Consider the following 21,850-nt stretch of genomic DNA (forward strand, 5'->3'; position numbering starts at 1 on the left):
TTGGCAAGATTTTAAGGGTTCCCACCATAAATCACTTAAAGATCTTCAGATGGATGGTGTCATATAAGTGCAAAGTATTCATATTCATTATTTGTTAATTTGTCTCTGCCATATGCAAAATGGCTTGTTGCTGTAGTACAATAGTACTATAATTTTCAGCAGCATATTAAAACTAGATTATACTTCCTTTCCTGATTAGTTTTTGTAAAAGTTTAGAAAAATGTATTCTCTCTAATGATGTCTGGCATGTGTTACATGAGAAATCAGTATAGTAAAGAAGGGATAAATACACAGAAACAAACCATCACAGAGTTGCAAAGTATTTTAGCTGTTGTACTAAGGATTTTCCTCTCTTTTCCGCAGTGTTTGTAGTTGATAATTAGTAACTTGAGTGCCTATAAAGTAGCATAGTTGGTCTTCAGCAAGCAAGCACTAATATAACTAGTAAGTCAACTAAGCAAAGGTGTGTGGAAAAATCCAAATCACCTACCTCCGATCTATAATTCTAAATTCTTCATATTTCTAAAATGTCTTTTACTAATACTATATGCTTCCTTAGGACAACCTACCTTGTGTTGTCCTAAAATTTCCTTTCTGGAATAAGGGTGCTGTTTCAGCAAATGACAGTTATGCACAATTATGAGAAACATTATAGGTCTCCTGAAAACATAGCTTATAGCAGCAGGATCTGTATAACATCACAATAAAATTCTCCCAAATGGGCTAGTTAGCCGCTCATGATGGGTGAATTTGGACAGGATCAGAAATTGAGTATTTGGTTCAGTGACTGATTAAAAACTATGGTAGCTTATCTGAAACACAGTCATTATTTTAGAAAAATATTTTTAAAAGAAATACTGTTCCATATTATACTTAAATACAATACAGAAAACATCTAAATATTTTATTGTACTACAAAACTGGGGTAATAGAACATGAGAGCTTTTCACTAAGATTACCAGTTCAAATCAAGTACAGCTCAGAACAGACTGAAGGCAAATCCTAAGCTTGAAGTTACTTGGGCAGCTCATTTGGGAAGGTGACAAGGATTTCATCTTGAAAGTTACCATCTGATATCTTTCAGAGTAACAGCCGTGTTAGTCTGTATTCGCAAAAAGAAAAGGAGGACTTGTGGCACCTTAGAGACTAACCAATTTATTTGAGCATGAGCTTTCGTGAGCTACAGCTCACTTCATCGGATGCATACCGTGGAAACTGCAGCAGACTTTACGGTATGCATCCGATGAAGTGAGCTGTAGCTCACGAAAGCTCATGCTCAAATAAATTGGTTAGTCTCTAAGGTGCCACAAGTACTCCTTTTCTTTTTGCGAATACAGACTAACACGGCTGTTACTCTGAAACCTGTAAAATGACTTATACTAATCAATGAATAGCTAGCTCTCATTATAGTGGAGGCCCTTATTATCCCTGTTTCAAACATGAGGAGACCTGAGGCATACAGAAGTGAAGTGGTTTGCCCAAGGTCACCCAGCAGGCTAGTTGCAGGGCTGGGAATAGAATACAGGTCTATTGTGCCCCAGTCCAGTGCTCTATCCACTAGGTTGCACTGCCCATGATGTTGATACTATGTTGTTTCTGAGTAGACATATGTCCACATTACAGAATTGCCACCAGTAGAATTGACACTAATTGGCTTTCTTTTTGGCAGCCTAAGCAGAGAGGCTGAGTGAGCATTGAAGCTAAATTCCCCTTTCACTTCTAGAGGTGATCCCTTTGCACCAGGTTGAGGCGTAGTGTTGAATCTGTGTGGAAAGCTTGCAGTGCTGCTGCTTTTGGTATGCTTGTTCTCTGAATAAATAGCACTCTATAAGCTCTAGCTTTGTCAGTTTGGTGCCTTTTTATTGATCACTACATTCACTTAAAAATGTTAACACCACAAAACATTTTATACTACTTGGCATTGTGATGTGTGGGGCATATCTCACAGTACTTGTGTTGTAAAAGTCTCTATATATAAAGATATGTAATGGCTGGATATCAAATCAATAAGTAATGTTCCTCAGCTTAAATTTAATCAAGATCATAATTCAATAACACAGCAAACCATCAACATGATTGAAATTAAATAATGGAGATTTCTAAGGAGGGTGCCACTGAAGCACTAACTATTTTAACTATTATATATTCTGTCTTAAAAGAAAATATTGTGAACATTGTACCAACCTATGATAAAAATGATTCTTAAAGAGGAATAGTTAGCTAAAATGATAAACGAAGGATTTTAATTATCTGTATGCACCAATTTTAATTATGAAGCTTCAAAGATATATGAATCCTTAATTATCTTTCTTAGATGAAGTTACATTTGGTTATTGTAATTCTTTCTCTTGTACCAAAGTTGAAATCAACAAAGATAGCCATCCTGGGCACAACAGCCCTCCTTCCCCTCCCCCACACAAAATATGAAGAAACCCAGCAGAATGTGAAGCAAAACCAAAATTTAAAAGTAATGAAAAATAGCTTGTTTGAATTCTGAAGACAAATGTCCAACAATTTAGCTCTGGGTGGTCCTTTTTCAGAGAAACAAGGAAACAATTCCTCTAGCCAATATTAAATATTGAACTTAATGTGCTGGATTCTCATTTACATTGAAGATCTGTTACACTACTCTGGCAGAATAAAGGAGCCATAAAGTGGGTGTAAATTACATTTTTAATCAGGTTAATTAAAAGCCACTTTTAGGCCCCTTTACATTGCCAGAGCAGTGAAAAGTGGACAACATAAATGGGAATCAGGCCCAATATCTCACTTTTATCTGTCACCACAGACAAAACATTTGAAGGAAGTCCCTTCACAAATGACTCGCTTAATTAACCAATTTTTTCCTATTTGTCCAAGACTAGAGCTTCCAATTGGTGTAGTAATTTAGGAGGAAACCCCATTGAAAATGTATGCATGGCTTTGTGATCTGTGTAATCATGGTATGGCCAGTGGAGTAGGCTCTGCAAATGTAGAAGAAAGGCTCAACTACTTCTACAAACTTGTTTTGTAAACATTGGAGCCCTACTGGAATTCACTGTCCCTGACTGCATCATCTGGTTGAGCCTCTGAACATTATGCCCAGTCCTTTAATGTGCATCTTGGTTAATTAGAACTTTTCCAATCATATATGACTTTTTTTTTTGTAATCCACATTTTGTTACATAATCAAATCTTGAAAATGCTCTGCATATTCACTACTTGAGTCTCATACTGTGGGATATTGTTCCCTTTGAAGATGCACATTGCACACATATTATCCTGCTAACTGTGAAGGCTGAAAATAAAACTCTCCAGCTCTTCACTGTGAAGGGCACCTGTCAATGAGCTCTACACCTCCCACTGGCTCTACAGCTTCTGATTCTTCTGAGCCAGTTATCGTCCTGGCTGGGAGAATGACTCCCTGGCACAGACCAGTGTAGTGTTAGACCAGCTCTGAAAACAATTTTCATTAAAAAGTTACTGGAGAATGAGATGTAGAAGAGGTGGCTGGAGAGAATGGAAAACAAGACCTTTCTCCTTGCAGTTGTTCATAGTTTGGAGAGGGTTGGAATGGTGCTCACTCTCATCTGCATTTGCCAGCACAAGCCCTCCAGGCCTCTTAATTAGTGCATGAGCCTGGTGCTGGTCCCCTGCATAGGTGTGACTTTCATCTTTCCATGATCAGTGGTGGTCTTTAGGGAAACCTCCGGCACACAAATGTTTCCTGGGCTCTTCTTGATAGTTGTTGTTGTTGTTATTTATTAGGAAGTGAGTGAATGGAGAGAGGAGTTACATAGTGTCTGTTCACCGGCTGCATAATTGACTTAGGAATGGAGAGAGCACTTACTGGAGTGTAATACGCACAACATGTTATGTTTAAAATAAAGCTGTAAATCCACTACACAACCCTAGAAAAATAACTGCAAATCAACATAAAACAAATTAGAATATTTTGATAATAAAAAAAGAAATAATTGAAATATTCTTAGCCTGCCGTACAGTGAGATATATTCTGAATTTGTCCTCAATGCCTTTTCAACCATGATTGGTAATACACATATGTGACAAATTTGTTTCTTTAAATTTTATCAAAGGTGCAGTGTTATTTTACTAGCCACATAAAAGGAACAAGATTTTGGATTTCCTTTCTTGAATCTCCGCTTCCCTGTTATATGGCATTATTGTTGATTTTGTTTTCTTCATGCAGAACTATTACGGAGCTGCCAAAATGATTCTTTCTGACAACCCACTGGGCTTGACATGCGGAATGGTATGTCCAACCTCAGATCTTTGTGTAGGTGGATGCAATTTATATGCTACGGAGGAGGGACCAATTAATATTGGTGGATTGCAGCAGTTTGCTACTGAGGTATGTAAGACATACAGATGGCTGGTATTTTTACATATGAACCAAAGAATTTTCTAATGATTAAATTTCTTATTGGTGATTTCATTAAATCAAACATGTTGGAATATGCTATATTGCTAAAGTAAAAATATAATGGATTAAAATAACTAGTACTTACCTTGAAGCACATTCAGTAATTTACCTGTTGAAAATAGCTTTTCACAATAAATTATTTCATAAGAATATATAGAGAACTAGTTGTAATCAAGAAGGCAACTTAAAATTTCAGCTTGTCTACACAGCAGGTTACTGCGCAACAAACCAGCTTGCCACCTGGTAACATCCCATGTGGACACTGCTATAGCACAGTGAAAGTCCTGGAGTGTGATTTGACTCATTACACCACCACACTCTAAGATTTTTAATAGAGAGAGGAAACTGGATTTAACAGAATTTCATTTTTTAAATTATTTAAGGTGCTGTTAGAAGCTAGATTAAGACTTTTTTTTATTTAAATATGTTTTTAAGTTCAGTGTCCTATATATATGTATGTACATTTATTTATTTATTTTATTTATGTATTGGAATGGCTTTACATTGCAAATATATGAACTTATTTAGGGCCAAAACCTATTTCCTTATGCCACTCCCTAACTCTTCCACATGGGGCAGAGAGAACCCAAAAAGGCAGCAAAAGTAGTGCACTTCCACTTTGTGGTGGGGAGAGGTGTTTAGTTTCAGAGAGCCTCCATAAGGGACCCAGGGGAGGGACACAGCTAGTGGATTTCTGATTGCATGGATCCACTATCCAAATTTTCCCTTTAGAGGAAGGAAAAGGGTGGCAGATGCCACTCTAACTTATGAGCTGCTGTAGTGGCCATGGAGATGCTGTGTCAAATTCATGCTCTCAGGTGATATGAAGGATTCCATCTCTTCTGATCATTTGTACAAGACCTGCATACCTGGGCTCTGCAAAAAGAAGAGAGGGTGTCACTCTATATGAATAAAATGTGTGCTTATATAATGTTTACACCCTGTATATTTTATAATTAACCCCATGATTACAGGTTTCAGAGTGGTAGCTGTGTTAGTCTCTAAGGTGCCACAAGTACTCCTCGTCCCCCCCCATGATTACAGAATCAATCATGATATTTTATATATGATGACCCATTTAATGGACCATATTTATAAATAGAGGGTGAAATTTTGGTCCCCTCCACAAAGCCTGGGAAAAAGGCTGACCCACAGGTCAAAGGATAGAAATCTTTATTCCCCCTCCCTGAGAGCATCTGACTGTGTATCTGCATGGGCAGGCTTTGCCTTTAGTACAGCTCATAGGCTTCATGTCCCCTTTGCACTGTTTATGGTCAAAGGATCTATCTGCAAAGGCCATTGGCCTACTCCCTCAACCTGTCTGCACATCTCCTTTCATGCTCCTGCTAAGACATGTCATGGAGTTTCTGTGACCCCTCTGTGTTCTATTTTGAACTGCCTTTCTCCTCTGCTCCCAAAGCAACAGACACACATTGACTGAATTAAAGTTTGGGCCTGCTAGAGTGGTATCAGGAGAACTTGGACCAGAATGCTCATCTAGTGGACTAGACCAATGACATCCAATGACAGTTTGTAACTTTTTGTCTTACCTTTATATTGAATGACTGGATCATAACAATCAAGGGACAATATAATCAGCTCTTTAATGACTCTGGCCCGTATGCATAAAACTATAACATTTGCTGCAAGACATAAGGCTTACATAAAAAAAATAGATTAAACGCTTGTCAAGTATATGATAGATATAATAGTGAAATATTACTGTTTAGAAACGAAATGCAAGTATATCTGTTAAAAATTGATTTGTCTTTCCCTTTAGTCTTAATGCCATGATTAATAGGAGGGAATTATGGCTTGATAGATTTTGCTAAATATCTGCCATTCTTCTTCAAAAATCTTTAGAAATCTATTAAAAAAAGCTCAGTGCTGGCACAATGATTGATGCTAAAACTGCAGGACAGAATGAATAGCTCAGAATGGCTTTCACCACAGTGTTTTAAGTTTTGTTTAAAGTGATGTATTAGTATCTGAAGCCCTAACACAATAAAGTGATGCTGTGTAATTCTGCGTAGTAGTTTTAAAATTTACTGAAATGCACCTTTTTGTATTGTCTTTTCTACATACAATTTCTTTATTTTTAGCAATCTGAAAATATAGCTATTGTTGATATTTTACAACTTAATAAGATTTTAGATTTATTGCAGTTTGTTGTTTTTGATGACTTTGTATACACTATAGTAATCATAACTAGCAGTAGTATGCCATCATATTTGTAATAAATATTGACTTTAGCACTGACAGTTTAATTTCTACCAGGTAAGACGGAAGAGCTCTTTAGTATTTGAGTTGTAGAAATCTTGGAAGATACTCAGCTTATTCAATAGAAAGAAATGTCAGTACTAGCAGTTCTGTGACACTGAAATTTAAAAAAAAAGCAGTACATGCAACAGTACAAGTACTGAAGGAATCTTAAGTCATTACCAGTAACACAAATGGGTCCTGATTCTGCAAACATTTAAGTGTGTGCATACATTTATTTACATGAATGCTTACAAATTGTGTATTTTAGACAAGCAACATGTGGGGATATTAATGTGAGCTGCACATCAATAGTACTTCTCATGCACTGTGTAAAAGTTTTTTTTTTCCCCTAGTGTCTTATTTACTAAAAACTACATTGTGCTTGAAACCAAGTTTCACAATTTTTGCATAAAATTAATCTGAGGATAATATATGTGATTCATTACAAGATAAAGTAATAATAAAAAGGCACACTATTCAGTTTGCTGAGATGAAGACTAATTTGCAGTATAGCAGGAATGCAAATTAAAATGGGAAAATACATGGGTATGACGTATGTCCCTTTTGTGTTTCTGTACTGTGACTAATCTGTTCATACGGCAGATAAAACTCACTAACGTAAAATATTTGTCTTGCATATTTTAAAACACAAAATATGGAACCTCCCACCTATTGCACTTTTCGTATTCCCCTCCCCATTTTTGTAACTATATGCCTTATTTTAAAAAAGATACTGTAATCAAATAAAAAAAGATAAATGCATTTAAATAAAAAGAATCTAGATCCTGACAGTTAAATGTGAAACCGGACAACATTTAATGTTATACACTCTGTGTTTGTGATATAGAATGTGTATGTTGTGTGCGGTTACCAAGGTAACAATTGCAGCTAGAGAATAGTGTGGAATAAAAACTCACTGTGATAAATGAAGGGAGTGTCAAGAGCTCAGGTTAGACCTTCTGCTGCACAGGTCAAAATTATATTAATGTCTGTCTCTCCCTTCATTCTCCCCCTCCTCCCCATTACCTAGTTGTTTTTAAAATCATGAAATATTTATATTTCTTGGAATGCAAGTTACGTGGAACTCTGCACTGTAGAGTATAGTGACAGTAAATACAGGTAGTGCTATATGAATATGAAACCCACAGAATGTACTAAAATGTACTTCTTTCTCAACCTTTAAGTACCTTTTTAGGCTTGGAGCAAAAGTGAAGTGCAATTTATTTGACTGTTATTTATTGATGTATTAGTGAGAAGTCTAACAAAAATATATTTGTGATTAATATTATTGAGTTTAAAATTAATTTTTCACGGTTTCCAGTGAATTATTCTGAACGGAACAGCAGAACCTAAATAAAAAAGTGGATTATTTCTATACTTAAATACTGTCTGGACCATGTTCTGCCCTGACTCTCTTTTCCTTACCCCATGGAGGCTTTGACCCTCTTTAAGGATATCTTCTGGTTGTTGTTACAGCATGAAGCAATTGGGAAAGGAGATTTAATAGAACATTTTCCTAGAGGCAAGTTATTTGCGGGTAGTTGCTGTTAGATAGATTTGATAGTGGCTTCTCTGACTTTAAGTGTTCACAGGGAAACTGGATTGCTATTCTGATACTTACGTCACCTCCTGAGGTTACCCATCAAAATGAGAACTGAGCATTACTCTCTGTTAATTTTTTATATTTGTCTTGATGAAACCATTTGTCTTAAGGATTACTTTCATTCTTAATCTGAAATCAAGTTGAAGTCTAAAAAGACTGAGTAAAATATAAAATTGTGCGGCTTGTTTGAAGTGATAGGCAGGATTTAATGCCCCAGCACAGGATGTGGATCCAGGGACTTCAGATTTCTCAATCCGGTACTGACACAGACTCTCTCTGAGTTCTTGGACAAGTCACTTCAACTATCTGGATGAAATTCTGGCTCTATTGAAGTCAGTGGGAGTTGTGATATTGACAGGGCCAGGATTTCACCTTCTGTCTCAGTTATCCAGCTTGTAAAACAGGTTTAATGATATTCACTTAACTACTTGACAGAGCTGAGGATTGCTAACATTTGTAAAGTGCTTTGAAGATAAGCGGTATATGTTTTCTAAATATTATTTAGGCTTACAGAATTTGAGTACTCTTTGTGTGAGGCCTTGGGCTTCAATTTTGTAGGCACTTACTGATGTTCACAAATGTGTGCAGAATTAGTGGTTTAATTTCTGCTGGTGAAAAAAAAAGTGGTCAGTTTTAAGTAACTGCTCTAGATATGGACTATGGAAAAGCCTTTATTTCCTGGACCATACATTGCTAGTAAATAAAACTACTTGAGTAAGAATAAAATTTTACAACTTCAGGAAGGCTACAGATACCTGTACTTTGCTTAATATTTTAGGTAATTAAAATTAATCCACATTGTTATTTTTACTTTAATAATATGTTCAAATGTACCTTAATAATGCACTCCTGCCTACAGCATTCATTCAGACAAGCTCCAATGGGAACTTATTGGAATGTGTGAGGATAGTACAATCAGCTCTTAAAATTCACTGGCTTTATTACCTGGAAAATATATTTATTGTCAGTTGGTGAGCTACTAACAAAACAATATTAGAATAATTCAGTTAAGTGCTAAAATATTTCAAGCTAAACTAGCTGAAGTCTGCTCTAATAGCTGCTTGGCATTATATTACTGTTAATGAAGTGTTAAAAAAGCACAGTTTTAAAAACTTTTTAATCAAGGTATCTTCACCTCCTGTTAAGTATGGGTCTCCAGATATGTGCACTACACAATGGTGAAGTTGAAGCTTAGGTTTTTTACTAACAACTGAATCCTTTCAAGTGTCTCCTTATTTTTCACAGATTTTTGGAATCAGTTATTTTGTTGCTGAAGAGGTGGTCATGAAATTGAGGGTGGGTTATTAAATAGGACTGCTAATCATCCCAGAAGGTGTATTGCTGTGTAGGTGTACTGGGACTCCCAATTATGAATCCAATCTATTATATACTTCAGTTTATATTAGGGGTTATCAGAGCTGCAGTTCTAGTTTAAAGTTGAGATCCATCTTCCATTCTATCCCCACTTTTCCATAACTTTCCCAAACAAATTACTGGTCTCAGTCCAAAGATAAATTTGAGCAAAATTGTCTAGTCATCTTTGAATTATGCATGCATGGGGAGAAAAAAAATCTTCTATACTTTCCACTAAGGAATATGGTATTCAGAGAACTCAGAAGTTGTTGAAATGAGAATTGTTAAATTTGACTTATTTTGGAGATTTTGTTAAGACTTGAACCATAGGGCCCCTTAAACTGCTCTAAGGGCTTATAGTAGCTTTAACTTTTTAAATCACACTAAGAACTTAGTGTGGTATAAACAGTTTATTCAGCTTCTAGAGATTCAGTTAAGGACAACACAGCATTCAAGAGGCCTTACATAAGGAAAACAGCCCGTTTTAGGCGGTATCAAGCTAATTAACTCCAGAACAAGAGACTTACAAGCATGGCTTGGTAAAGTCAACAGAATTTATAAACTCTGAAAACTGAATGGCCTGGCTTTAATTTCCCCATCCCACACTTGTATAGATTTTGTTGTTGAAGTATATTGTTGTTCTTAAGGTGCCTTAAGAAAGTTTACCAGCTTTCAAATTCAAGAAAATGAATTGTACATATGTTGTTTTCTTTTGTAATACAATAGAGTGTAAACTCTTTGTTAGAATGTATGGGTTCCATTTTTAAAAAGCTAGCTGGGTATTTTATTCATGTGCAGTGCTGGGGAGGGTTGCGGTAGGGAAAGATAGGATAGAGGTCTTGGAAGCCAAATTTAGTCTGCTAGGTAAGAGATTAAAGTCCAGGGCCTTTATGATAACATTCTCTCAGATGTTTCCAGTTCCACATGCAGGGTCAGTTAGGCGGAACTGCAGGGTCTCAATGTGTGGCTAATATGATGATGTTCAGAGGAGCGATTTAGGGCATGGCTACACTTGCAGGTGTAGAGTACTGTGAGTTAAATCTGCCTTTGTACAGCGCAGTAGGGAAAGCGCTGCAGTCTGTCCACACTGACAGCTGCAAGCGCACGGGTGTGGCCACATTTGCGGCACTTGCAGTGGCATTGGGAGCAGTGCATTACGGGCAGCTATCCCACAGAGCACCTCTTCCCATTCTGGCGCTGTGGCTTGTGGGAAAGGGGCGGGGAGTGAGGGGAATTCTGCGTCCTGTCCCAATGCCCTGTGATGCGTCAGTTCGCATCCCACCATTCCCTTTGCTTCCGTCCACATTTGGCGCCATATTTCAACGGTTGTTGTACTGCGCACTCTGTCTTCCCTTTCAGTTTGTGGAAATGGAGCCCAAACAGCTGAGGAGTATGCTGATGAGTCTCGCCAGCACGTCACGTTTGGCAGTTGAGTTATTCCTTATCATCCAAAGTGACAGTGAGGACTTGAGTAACGCATATGATATGAGTTTGCTTGGGTCATTCACGGACATACTCACCACCGTGGAACGCCGCTTTTGGGCGCGGGAAACAAGCACTGAGTGGTGGGATCACATCGTCATGCAAGTCTGGGATGACGAGCAGTGGCTGCAGAACTTTTGGATGAGAAAAGCCACTTTGTGAGGCTTTCGCCCCCACCCTGCGACACAAGGACATGAGATTGAGAGCTGCCCTGATTGTGGAGAAGCGAGTGGCTGTTGCAATCTGGAAGCTGGCAACTCCAGACCGATCAGGTGCTAACCAGTTTGGAGTGGGGAAGTCGACCATTGGAATTGTGTTGATGCAAGTTTGCAGGGCCATTAATCGCATCCTGCTCAGAAGAACCTTGACTCTGGGTAAGGTGCATGACATTTGTGGCTGGCTTTGCACAAATGGGTTTCACTGACTGCAGAGGAGCGATAGATGGCACGCATATTCCAATTCTGGTATCAGCCCACCTAGCCTCTGAGTACGTTAATCGGAAGGGGTATTTCTCAATGGTTCTTCAGGTGCTTGTGGATCACCGTGGGCATTTCGTTGACATTAACACAGGCGGCGCTGGAAAGGTGCATGACGCATGCATCTTTCGGAACACTGGCCTGTTCAGGAACGTGCAAGCCTGGACCTTTTTCCCAGACCAGAAGATCACTGTAGGGGAAGTTGAAATGCCCATTGTGATCCTTGGAGACCCCGCTTACCCTTTAATGCCATGGCTCATGAAACCCTACACAGCGAGCCTTGACAGCAGCAAGGAGCGGTTCAACAACAGGCTGAGCTGGTGCAGAATGATTGTGGAGTGTGCTTTTCGATGTTTAAAGGGCCGCTGGCGCTCTCTATATGGGAAGCTGGATCTGGCCGATGACAGCATCCCTGTGGTTATATACGCATGCTGTACCTTCCATAACATTTGTGAAGGGAAGGGTGAAAGATTCAACTCAGGCATGGAACTCAGAGGTTCAACACCTGGAGGCTGAATTTGAACAGTCAGAGAGCAGGGCTATTAGAGGGCCCCAGCGCAGGGCTGCAAGGATTAGGGATGCCTTGAGGGAGCAATTTGAGGCTGAAAGCCACAAGTAACATCTGGTGTCTTGCACGGGAGTGAAGTGTAGTGGTTCCAATGTTAGTAGGAATCTATGTTTGCTATGCTGACGTGCAGTGGCTGTTGCTTTCCTGGGCTAAGGTATCTTTTACTTTATGCAATAATAAAGAATGTTTTCAAAGCCAAAAAATCCATTTATTGAAAAGAAAATGCATTTATTGAAAAGAGACACAACTGCTTGGGAAACAGAAAGGGCAAGGGGGTGGGGAATGGTACAATCACAGATTTGTGTATTTCCTGTCTGGAGTGCTGTGCAATGAGTGCTGCACTTCAGGATGGCTATACTGCATGGTGATGGGGGTTGAGTGCCGTGAGTAAGAGTCATAGTTTTCAGGGCTGGGTGGTGAAGCTACAGGTGTTGGAGGCAGCTGGTGGCAATAAGAACCCGGATGTTGGGGAAAGTGGGTTGGAGGTGACATGGGGGCACAAGGGAAAGAGTTTTGGGAAAAGGACTGTTGGGGTGGGGCAAGTGCAATAGTGCTCCGCCTGCATTGTAACGAGCGCCCATATCGAGTCTGCTTGGTGCTCCATGATGCTTATCAGCCGCTCCATGCTTTCGTGCCGGCCATCCGCATTCTGCTGGCAGACCCTGCTTTCACTCTCCCGCCACTCCTGCACTTTTTGATTTTTATTACTTGAATGCGGCATTACTTCATGCAACATCTTCCTTGCTTCCACATGGCCTCTTTCTAATTCTTTGGAGTCTTTTGGCAGGTGATAACATGGACGGCTGAGATCTCAAGGTTGCATCTGTAAAGGCAAAATGCAACACTTAACAGAGGCAGCATTGTTCACACCAGACAGAGCAATGATTCCCCCATACTTAAGGGCAAACGCAGTCTACACAATAGCATAATTTGCCCGTCCCAAAGTGAGTGCACATAACCCACGGGAGCCCCAAAATAGTGAGTAAGCACAGTGAGAAGCATGACTGACTGTTTCACGGCTATACTGTCCTCTTGGTTTCTGTGCCTTGGGGAGACAGCAGCAAGGGGCCCCTATACTGAATACTGTTCCCACATTGTCCACAGGAGTTCATCCTGGAAGATATCTCGCTGCTGAGGATGACCTGGGAAGCAAGGGAGGGTCTTCTACTGCAATGGGGCTTCTGCCCTGGCCCATATGCAGTTTGCCTGTGTGCAGCAATGGTCCTACACCCCTCATGGCATAGTGGCATGGGCAAGTTAGCCTTCCTGGGACAAGGACCACAGTGGCTCTCCCGAGAAATCTGCACAAGCACATTGCCCAAGTTCAGGATGAGACCTTTGAAGAGATCACTGAGGCCGGTTACTGCGATGTGAGAGAGTACATCAATGCCCTATTCCGCATCTAGGCATGCATGCAGCCATAACCCTCCTCGCCCCAAGAGCCCGCACTAATAACTTCCTTCCCAAAATGAAAACCGCTTACTGGACACCTCCTCTGGTGTTTGTCCTTCCCCAAGCACCGGCCACTGTGACTGGCTACCTTCCTCCTGGCTTGAGAACAGCTCCTGGCTGCATGCATCTAGGGATGCCAGGGTGTCTTCCTCTACCTCAGCACCCTCGCTCCCACTTTGCTCCTCCTTCTCCTCCTCCTGCCTTGTTGGACTAGGCTCTGAAGTGTCCATGGTGGTCCCCGGAGTGGAGGTGGGGTTGCCCCAAGTATTGCATCCAGCTCTTTGTAGAAATGGCAGGTCGTGGGGGCAGCACCAGAGCGGCTGTTTGCCTCATGGGCTTTGTGGTAGGCATTCCGCAGCTCCTTCACTTGAACCCTGCACTGCAGTGCATCCCGGTCATGGCCCTTTTCCATCATATCCCTTGATATCTGACTGAAGGTATCCTAATTCCTACAGCTGGAGTGCAGCTGGGACTGGACAGCTTCCTCCCCCCAAACACTGATGAGGTCCAGCAACTCGCCATTGCTCCATACTGGGGCTCGCATGGCACATGGAGGCATGGTCACCTGGAAAGATTCACTGATAGCATGAGCAAACAGGAAGGGATATTTTAAAATTCCCAGAGAATTTAAAGGGCGGGTCTGATGGTTGGTCACCTGAGGGCAGGGCAGTAGAGTTCAAAGTGATGACCAGAGTGGCTAGCACAGGCATTGTGGGTCACTTCTGGAGGCTGATCAGAGTGCACTATAGAACCAGGGCGTCCACACTAGCATTGCAGCGCTCCAGCAGGGACGCAGCAAATGTTATTCCACTCGCCGAGGTGGAGTACCAGGAGCACTTTAGCCGCAGAGTCAGAGCGCTTTACGTGCCTTGCCAGTGTGGACAGGTAGTGAGCTAGTTTACCTGGGGCTCCTTTATTGCGCTATAACTTGCAAGTGTAGCCAAGGCCTAGGAACTGGGGAACTTTTTAGAAAAGGAGGAGCCTGTACAGGAAGGGTGGGCTCCACCTAAACCAAAAGGGAACCAGATTGCTGGCATGTAAAACTAAGAAGTTTGTAGAGGAGTTTTAAAGTAAAGGTTAGGGAAAGCCGAAAGGTGGAAAGGAGCACATGGTTTGGACAGAGACATCCCTCAGGGGAGGATTTATTACAGGGATGCCATATATCCTAGTAAAAAGGAGAGGATAGAAGTTGGTAAAGTACAGGTAGGAGCTGAAGAGGAACAGTCAAATGAAAGGTGAATAGTCACATGAAGGCAGCCAACTAAATATTGATGAATTTTATAAGTGGTTGCAAGCAACTGCAAGAAGTCTAAATATTAAGATGGGTGAATTTGAGTGTCTGGTGGAATGGTGATAATCAATGGGCCATGGTAACATCAGGGTACAAAATATATAGGATGACAGAGTAGGTTCTTCTGGTGGTGGAGTGGCACTATATGTGAAAGAAAACATAGAGTCCAATAAAGTAAAAACATTAAATGAATCAAACAATACTGTAGAATCCCTATGGTTAGAAATTACATTCTTGAATAATAAGAGTATAGCAGTAGGAATATACTACCAACCGCTTGATCAGGATGGTGATGGTAACTGTGAAATGCTCAGGGAGATTAGAGAGGCTACAAAAACAGAAAAAGCAAAAATAATGAGGGATTTCAATTATCCCCCATTGACTGGGATGGGATGCAGAGATAAAATTTCTAGACAGCATTAATGATTTCTTCTAGGAGCAGCTAGTCCTGGAACCCACAAGGGGGGAGGCAATTCTTGATTTAGTATTAAGTGGCACACAGGATCTTGTCCAAGAGGTGGATATAGCCGAACTGCCTGGTAATAGTGACCATAATGTAACTAAATATAACATCCTTTGGGGAGGGGGGAAATACTAAAGAAACCCTCCACAGTAGCATTTAACTTCAAAAAGGGTAACTACAAAAATGTGGAAGATATTTAAATGAAAATTAAAAGGAACAGTAGTGAGTTAAATGCCTGCAAGCTACAAGAAAACTTTTAAAAAAGACACCATCATGGAGGCTCAAACTATATGGTATACCCCAAATTAAAAAACATCAGCACAGGACCAGAAAAAGAAATACCATGGCTAAGTAAAGTAAAAGAGGCAGCTAGAGACAAAAATACATCTTTTAAAAATTGGAAGTCAAATCCTGCTGAGGAAAACAGAAAGGAACATAAACTCTGTCATGTCAAGTGTAAAAGTATAATTAGGCAGGCAAAAAAGAAATTTGAAGAGCAACTAGCAGAAGGCACAAAAACTAACAGCAACAATTTTTTTAAGTACATCGGAAGTAGGAAGCCTGCCTAACAATTTGAGAGGCCACTGGACAATCAAGGTGCTAAAGGAGCATTCAAGGAAGAAAAGTCCATTGTGGAGAAGCTAAATTAATTCTTTGCATCGATCTTCACTGCAGAGGATGTGAGGAAGATTCCCACATCTCAGCCATTCCTTTCAGGTGACAAATTTGAGGAACTCTCACAGATTGAAGTGTCTGTAGAGGAGGCTTTGGAACAAAATAATGAATTAAACAGCAGTAAGTCACTAGGACCAGATGGTGTTCACCCAAGAGTTCTGAAGGAGCTCAAATATGAAACTGCAGAACTGCTAACTGTGATATGTGACCTGTTGCTTAAATCAGCTTCTGTACCAGATGACTAGAAATTAGCTAATGTGATGACTTAAAAAAAAAAAGACTTCAAATGTGATCCTAACAATGACAAACCATTTAACTTCAGTACCAGGCAAATTAGATGAAACTATAGTAAAGAACAGAATTGTCACACACACACACATATGAACATGATATCTTGGGGAAGAGTCAACACAGCTTTTTTAAAGGGAAATCATGTCTCACCAGTCTATTAGAATTCATTATGGTCATCAGCAAACTTGGACATGGAGGATCCAGTGGATATAGTGTACTTGGACTTTCAGAAAGCCTTGACAAGGTCCCTCACCAAAGGCTTTTAAGCAAATTAGGCAGTCATGGGATAAGAAGGAAGGTCCTCTCACGGATCAGTAACTGGTTAAAAGATAGGAAACAAAGCATAGGACTAAATGGTCAGGTTTCACAGTAGAGAGAGGTAAATAGCAGGGTCCCCCAAGAATCTGTACTGGAACTAGTGGTGTTCAACATATTCCTAAATGATCTGAAAAAGGGGGTGAACAGTGAGGTGGCAAAATTTGCAAATGATACAAAATTACTCAAGATAGTTAAGTCCAAAGCTGACTGAAAAGAGTTATAAATGAATCTCACAAAACTGAGTCACTGTGGAAGAAAATGACGTATGAAATTCAGTGTTGATAAATGCAGAGTAATGCACATGGAAAACATAATTCCACATATACAAACAAAATGAGAGGGTCTAAATGGGCTGTTACCACTCAAGAAAAAGGTCTTGGATTCATTGTGGATTGTTCTCTGGAAACATTTGCTCAATGTGCAGTGACAGTCAAAAAAGCTAACTGAATGTTAGGAGCCATTAGGAAAGGAATAGATAATAAGAGAGAGAGTTTGATAATGCCACTAAATAAATGCATGGGACACCCACATCTTGCATGCTGTGTGTCATTTGGGTCACCCCGTTCCAAAAAAGAGATATTAGAATTGGAAAAAGTACAGAGAAGGGCAACACAAATGATTGAGTGCATGGAACAGCTTCCCTATTAGGAGAGATTAAAAAGACTGGGAGCGTTCAGCCTAGAAAAGAGAGGCAACGGGGGGGGGGGGCAAGATATAAGAGAGGTCTATAAAATCATGAATAGTGTGGCAAAAAGTGAATAGGGAAGTGTTATTTACCCCTTCACATAACACAAGAACCAAGGGTCGCTCAATGACATAGGTTTAAAACAATCATAAGGAAGTACTTCTTTACACAATGCACTGTCAACCTGTGGAGTTCATTGCCAGAGGATGTTGTGAAAGCCAAAAGTATAACTGGGTTCAAAAAAAGAAATAGATATGTTCATGGAGGACAAGTCTATCAAAGACTATTAGCCAAGATGGTCAGGGTGTGTCCCTGATGGTGTGTCCCTAAACTTCTGACTGCCAGAATCTGGGATTGGATGACATGGGTTGTGATAAATTGCCCAGTTGTGTTCATTCCCTCCAAATCATCTGGCACCGACCCTGCTGGAAAACAGGATACTGGGCATAGGCGCCAACTTCCCCTCTACCTGGTGGGTGTTCGACACCCCCCCCCGCCCCTGCCCCGCCTCTTCCTGCCCCTCCACCATCCTCGGCGGGGTGGCAGGAAGCACTGGGAGGGAGGGGAAGGAGTGGGGATGCAGCGCGTTGGGAGGTGGGGGGGAGAGAAAGGAGGCGAGGAGTGGGGAGCTTGGCTGCCAGTGGGTGCAGAGCACCCACAAATTTTTCCCCATGAGTGCTCCAACCCTGGAGCACCCACGGAGTCAGCGCCTATGATACTGGGCTGATCCAGTATGGCCATTCTCATGTTCTTATGATTCTTACGAATTAACTACAAGTTTGGAATATGTTTTCTCATTTTAGATTTTTAACTACTAAAAACAATAAAACTACCCAAAACAATTTTTCATTTTAATTCAGTTTTGTTCATTTTTAAAATAAATTAATTTTAGCTGTTCTGGAATTATAGTAGATTATGGGAAGCATTGTTGCTGTGATTTTCCCCAACACTTTGTGTTGGTTTATGTGTCAGATGTGCTGCTAAGAATAGTAAATCTAGAGATGAAATGAGCTGCCTAATCCAGATTTGCAATTCACAACATTGCTGTTGTTAATACAAAGAGCATTCTGTGAATTGAAAATAGTGACTATAAGAAAAATTTGTACTAAAATACATTAGAAATTAATTAACTCTTTAAACTGATAAAATGTAATAGACAACTAGAAAATTACTCATAGTTTGCATAAAATGAACAGTTTGAGGTATAAATTAACACTGAATTGTACATTAGAGGCTACAGTTGTATAATGTATGTGTGCTATTACAAGCATTGAAGAATATTCAGTTTATATTATAGCACACACACAAACCTACATTAAAAATAATTTTATTAAGGTTACAAAGTCAAGCACTCAAAAGTTTAGAAATGCCAAAATTTAAGTTGGCTATGCAACCTTAATTCAGCCCCCTTCTATGTCGGCATTGTAATGTTGTCTTTACTTACATGATCACATACTATTTTTCCCCCAAGAACTGTGCCTCATTCAGAGAACAGTATGACAGTGCTCACTTAGTGAGTTTTATTCAATGTTTTGTTTTATCCTCAGTGTTCAGTCTGTGGCCCCACGCTGCACACTATTCAAACTCTGCTCTGAAGATGGAACAGGTTGAGTCAGGACAGTGAGAGCACAAGAAAAACAGGCTTCCTGTTCTCAATTCAGAGCCTAGGCCCAGACCCGGTATGGCATGGAGAAGTCAGAAATTGCGATTGCAGGGAAAATCCTGCTCAGCCCCCCTGCAGCTTTGGGCTGGAAAATGCCCAATGAAGATGGAAACTTTGTGGAAAGTCTAGTAAATTGCTACTGAGCATGTGCAAATGGACAGCAAAAGATACATCCCTTACACCAAAGCTATCTCTCTGCCAAATTTAAAGTCGCACCTTCAAAGCATGGTGGCATTAGATATCACAAGATCATGGGCAGGAATGGATAGAGCCCTTGAGGTGAGGCTGTAATGGAGATTTTGAAAGGGAAAATATGTGGATGATTTCACCCTTTCTTGGGGAGTGGGGGGGAGAAAATGGTGAAAAGGAGAAGAAAGAACAGGACAATTGGACAAACCCAGAAAACTCAAGCTGAAAAGCACATTAGAGAATTGGTTCACAACCTTTTGTATATACACAAAAGTAATGCATGAAGAGAACCTGGAGTTGAAGTGTGACCCTTTTGAAATATATGGATAAGGAGGCAATATGGCCTAGTGGTTAGGATGAGGGATTGGGAATCAGAATACCTGAATTCTTACCCTGGCCTTGCAACAGACCTACTGTGTAACCTTGGGTAGGTGGTTTTTCTCATTTGGGCAGTGGAGGATCAGAGTTTGCTGTAGGAACAGCCAAGACCTATGGCTGAAATGCATTAAAGAAGTGGGGGGAGGAAGTGTTTTAATTCTTCATGCAGATACAAACATGCATAGGGAGTGTGGAGAGCAGGACGGCATTTGTTAGAGATTACAAGGGAAAGAGAAAATCCCTGACTGGTAAAAGTCCTACTAAGGATTGCACTTTACCTCTCTTTGCCAAGGTAGTCATAAAATTTCTTTATAACTTGCCCACAGTCAGGGCAGAGGAAGAAGGGGAGATGGTATTCACGTGTAAGGTGGTATTTTACACTTACTTGGTATGGGGAAATAATTACCTTCCAATAGGATTTGCACAGTGGAACCCAGTGAAATTTAATCTCTTGAATTATAATGTAGTGAAACTTCACTGTAAAATGGGTGAAAGTTTTTTGAAATGTACTGAAGCAATTTGCAATTTTCACACTATGGGCCTTAACAGCCTTAAAATGCAAAACTCCCATTGAACTCCAGATGGCAAGATATAGCAGGCTCCACTGTGTAAGGCAGTTTTAGCCTATGCACAACGAGACAGAATTAAGGTTGTGCATTCAGAATTAACTTTTAGAATTTCCTGCATGATTGCTTGATTTCTGAACCTTAACAGTGCAGTAATACCTGATTTCCACCCCCTCCACCATTTACTATAACAATTGGTTAGATTATGCGTCTGACGTAGGTCTATACCATTTCAGTTAGTGCTCCCATTTGCTGAACAATGTATTTAAAAATAAAGATAATGTACTTGAATAATATTTTTATATACATACTGCATAATTTATACATTAAATTGTGCTAGGTACATAGTTTATATTACTGACTAGCATTCTAATACAAGTGCATGTGCCTTTAATATATAAAAACTAATGGAAATGTAATATCATGGAAGTCGCTACCTCCTTCTATATGAATTTAATAAAGGACACATTTTACAAAAAATCCTATTCCATTTTAGTTAACACAGTCTGGTTTCACAGTACAATGTAAGCTTTTCAGCCTGTGAAATCCATTAATAACCACATTAAACCCTCCCATATTGAGTTGTCAGATATAAATGATTCTTTTTTAAACAATTATCTATCTCTTGCTTCTTGCAGTTTGTTAAAATGCAATGTCAATTTACAAAGGCTGGTAATTTTTTTTGTTTTTTAATCATTGGTTTACCTAGCTGAGAGTTCTCAAGTCAGTGTGAAGAAAATGAAAGTTCATTCAAACCATAAATGAAAATTTCAGTTCATAAGTTTGTGCCAAACTTTAACTTGAAAAGAATATGCACTTCCCCATTTCTGAGGAGACTGTGCTAGATGTCACCCACACTTATGGTAATGAGTTTATTAACAGTATACATTTATAAAGGGCTAGATGGTGCCTGTAGGGCACAGCCATGCATTGGGAGTTATATGGCGCTGTACTGCCCCTGGGAAATACTGAAAGATGCTCTCCCTTAGAAAAGCAGAGTGATTCCCAGGGCTCTCTCTAGTGTGATGCACTGAGATTTTTTCATTGGCAGCAAAAACTGTTGCACCCATTTTAAATGTACGAGACTGCAGTGCTGTTACCAGGATACAGAACTGGGATCCAAAATGCCCCACAAGTGCCAGAGATGGAATGGAGCTATAACTCCCTTCCCCATATGCACAAGCTAGCAAGAGCAGGATGCTACATGGAAAATGCTTAGGGGCTGCAATTCTGCCTTGTCCTTACACAGTCAGCAGAAGGCAGAGAGGGTCCTTCTGCCTGCTGTTACACTCTGTGGTCATGCAAGGCAGAATCTGCTCCAATGAATCTAGAATCTGTCTCTGTATCTGATTTAAACTGTTTAAAAATGTGAAGCATGAACAGACTTTGTGATGTTTTTCATTGTAAAGAAATAACTGCCTAAGTGATATTTTCAGTTATAACTGCTAGTGGCTTTGTCATAGACCCCAGAATCAGTGCTATGCCCCAGCTTTTAAACAGGAACCCCTTCAGTCTGCCAGACCCTCCAAGGGGCCCCAGTCTTCCTTCAGGGTAGGCCACACTGCCTCCCGAACTCAGAGACCAAGCCTCTGGGCTTAAGCACTCCTGCTTCACACTGTGAGCTCTGCCCAGTGAGTCCAAGTGAGATAGGCTCCTCCTCGTAGGCTTATACACTCTTCAGGGACTAATGCATATTTGCAGTGACACCAGGC

General features: G+C 40.2%; 1 protein-coding gene across 5 annotated transcripts in view; it reads left to right on the forward strand.

Annotated features, from left to right (window-relative positions):
* DPYD (dihydropyrimidine dehydrogenase) overlaps nt 1-21,850 on the forward strand; it is a 543,036-nt gene that overhangs the window by 180,706 nt on the left and 340,480 nt on the right. For 3 of the 5 annotated variants that reach the window (XM_073356963.1, XM_073356962.1, XM_073356960.1), the window contains exon 5: nt 4,190-4,351. In XM_073356963.1, the coding sequence (XP_073213064.1) occupies nt 4,190-4,351 (162 nt within the window). Of the gene's footprint in view, nt 1-4,189; nt 4,352-5,843; nt 5,953-21,850 lie in introns of those variants that run through there. The other 2 variants (XM_073356964.1, XM_073356961.1) reach the window with 2 other exon arrangements.

This window comes from Lepidochelys kempii, chromosome 8, assembly GCF_965140265.1.
Source record: "Lepidochelys kempii isolate rLepKem1 chromosome 8, rLepKem1.hap2, whole genome shotgun sequence".
NCBI classification, from domain to species: Eukaryota; Metazoa; Chordata; order Testudines; family Cheloniidae; genus Lepidochelys; species Lepidochelys kempii.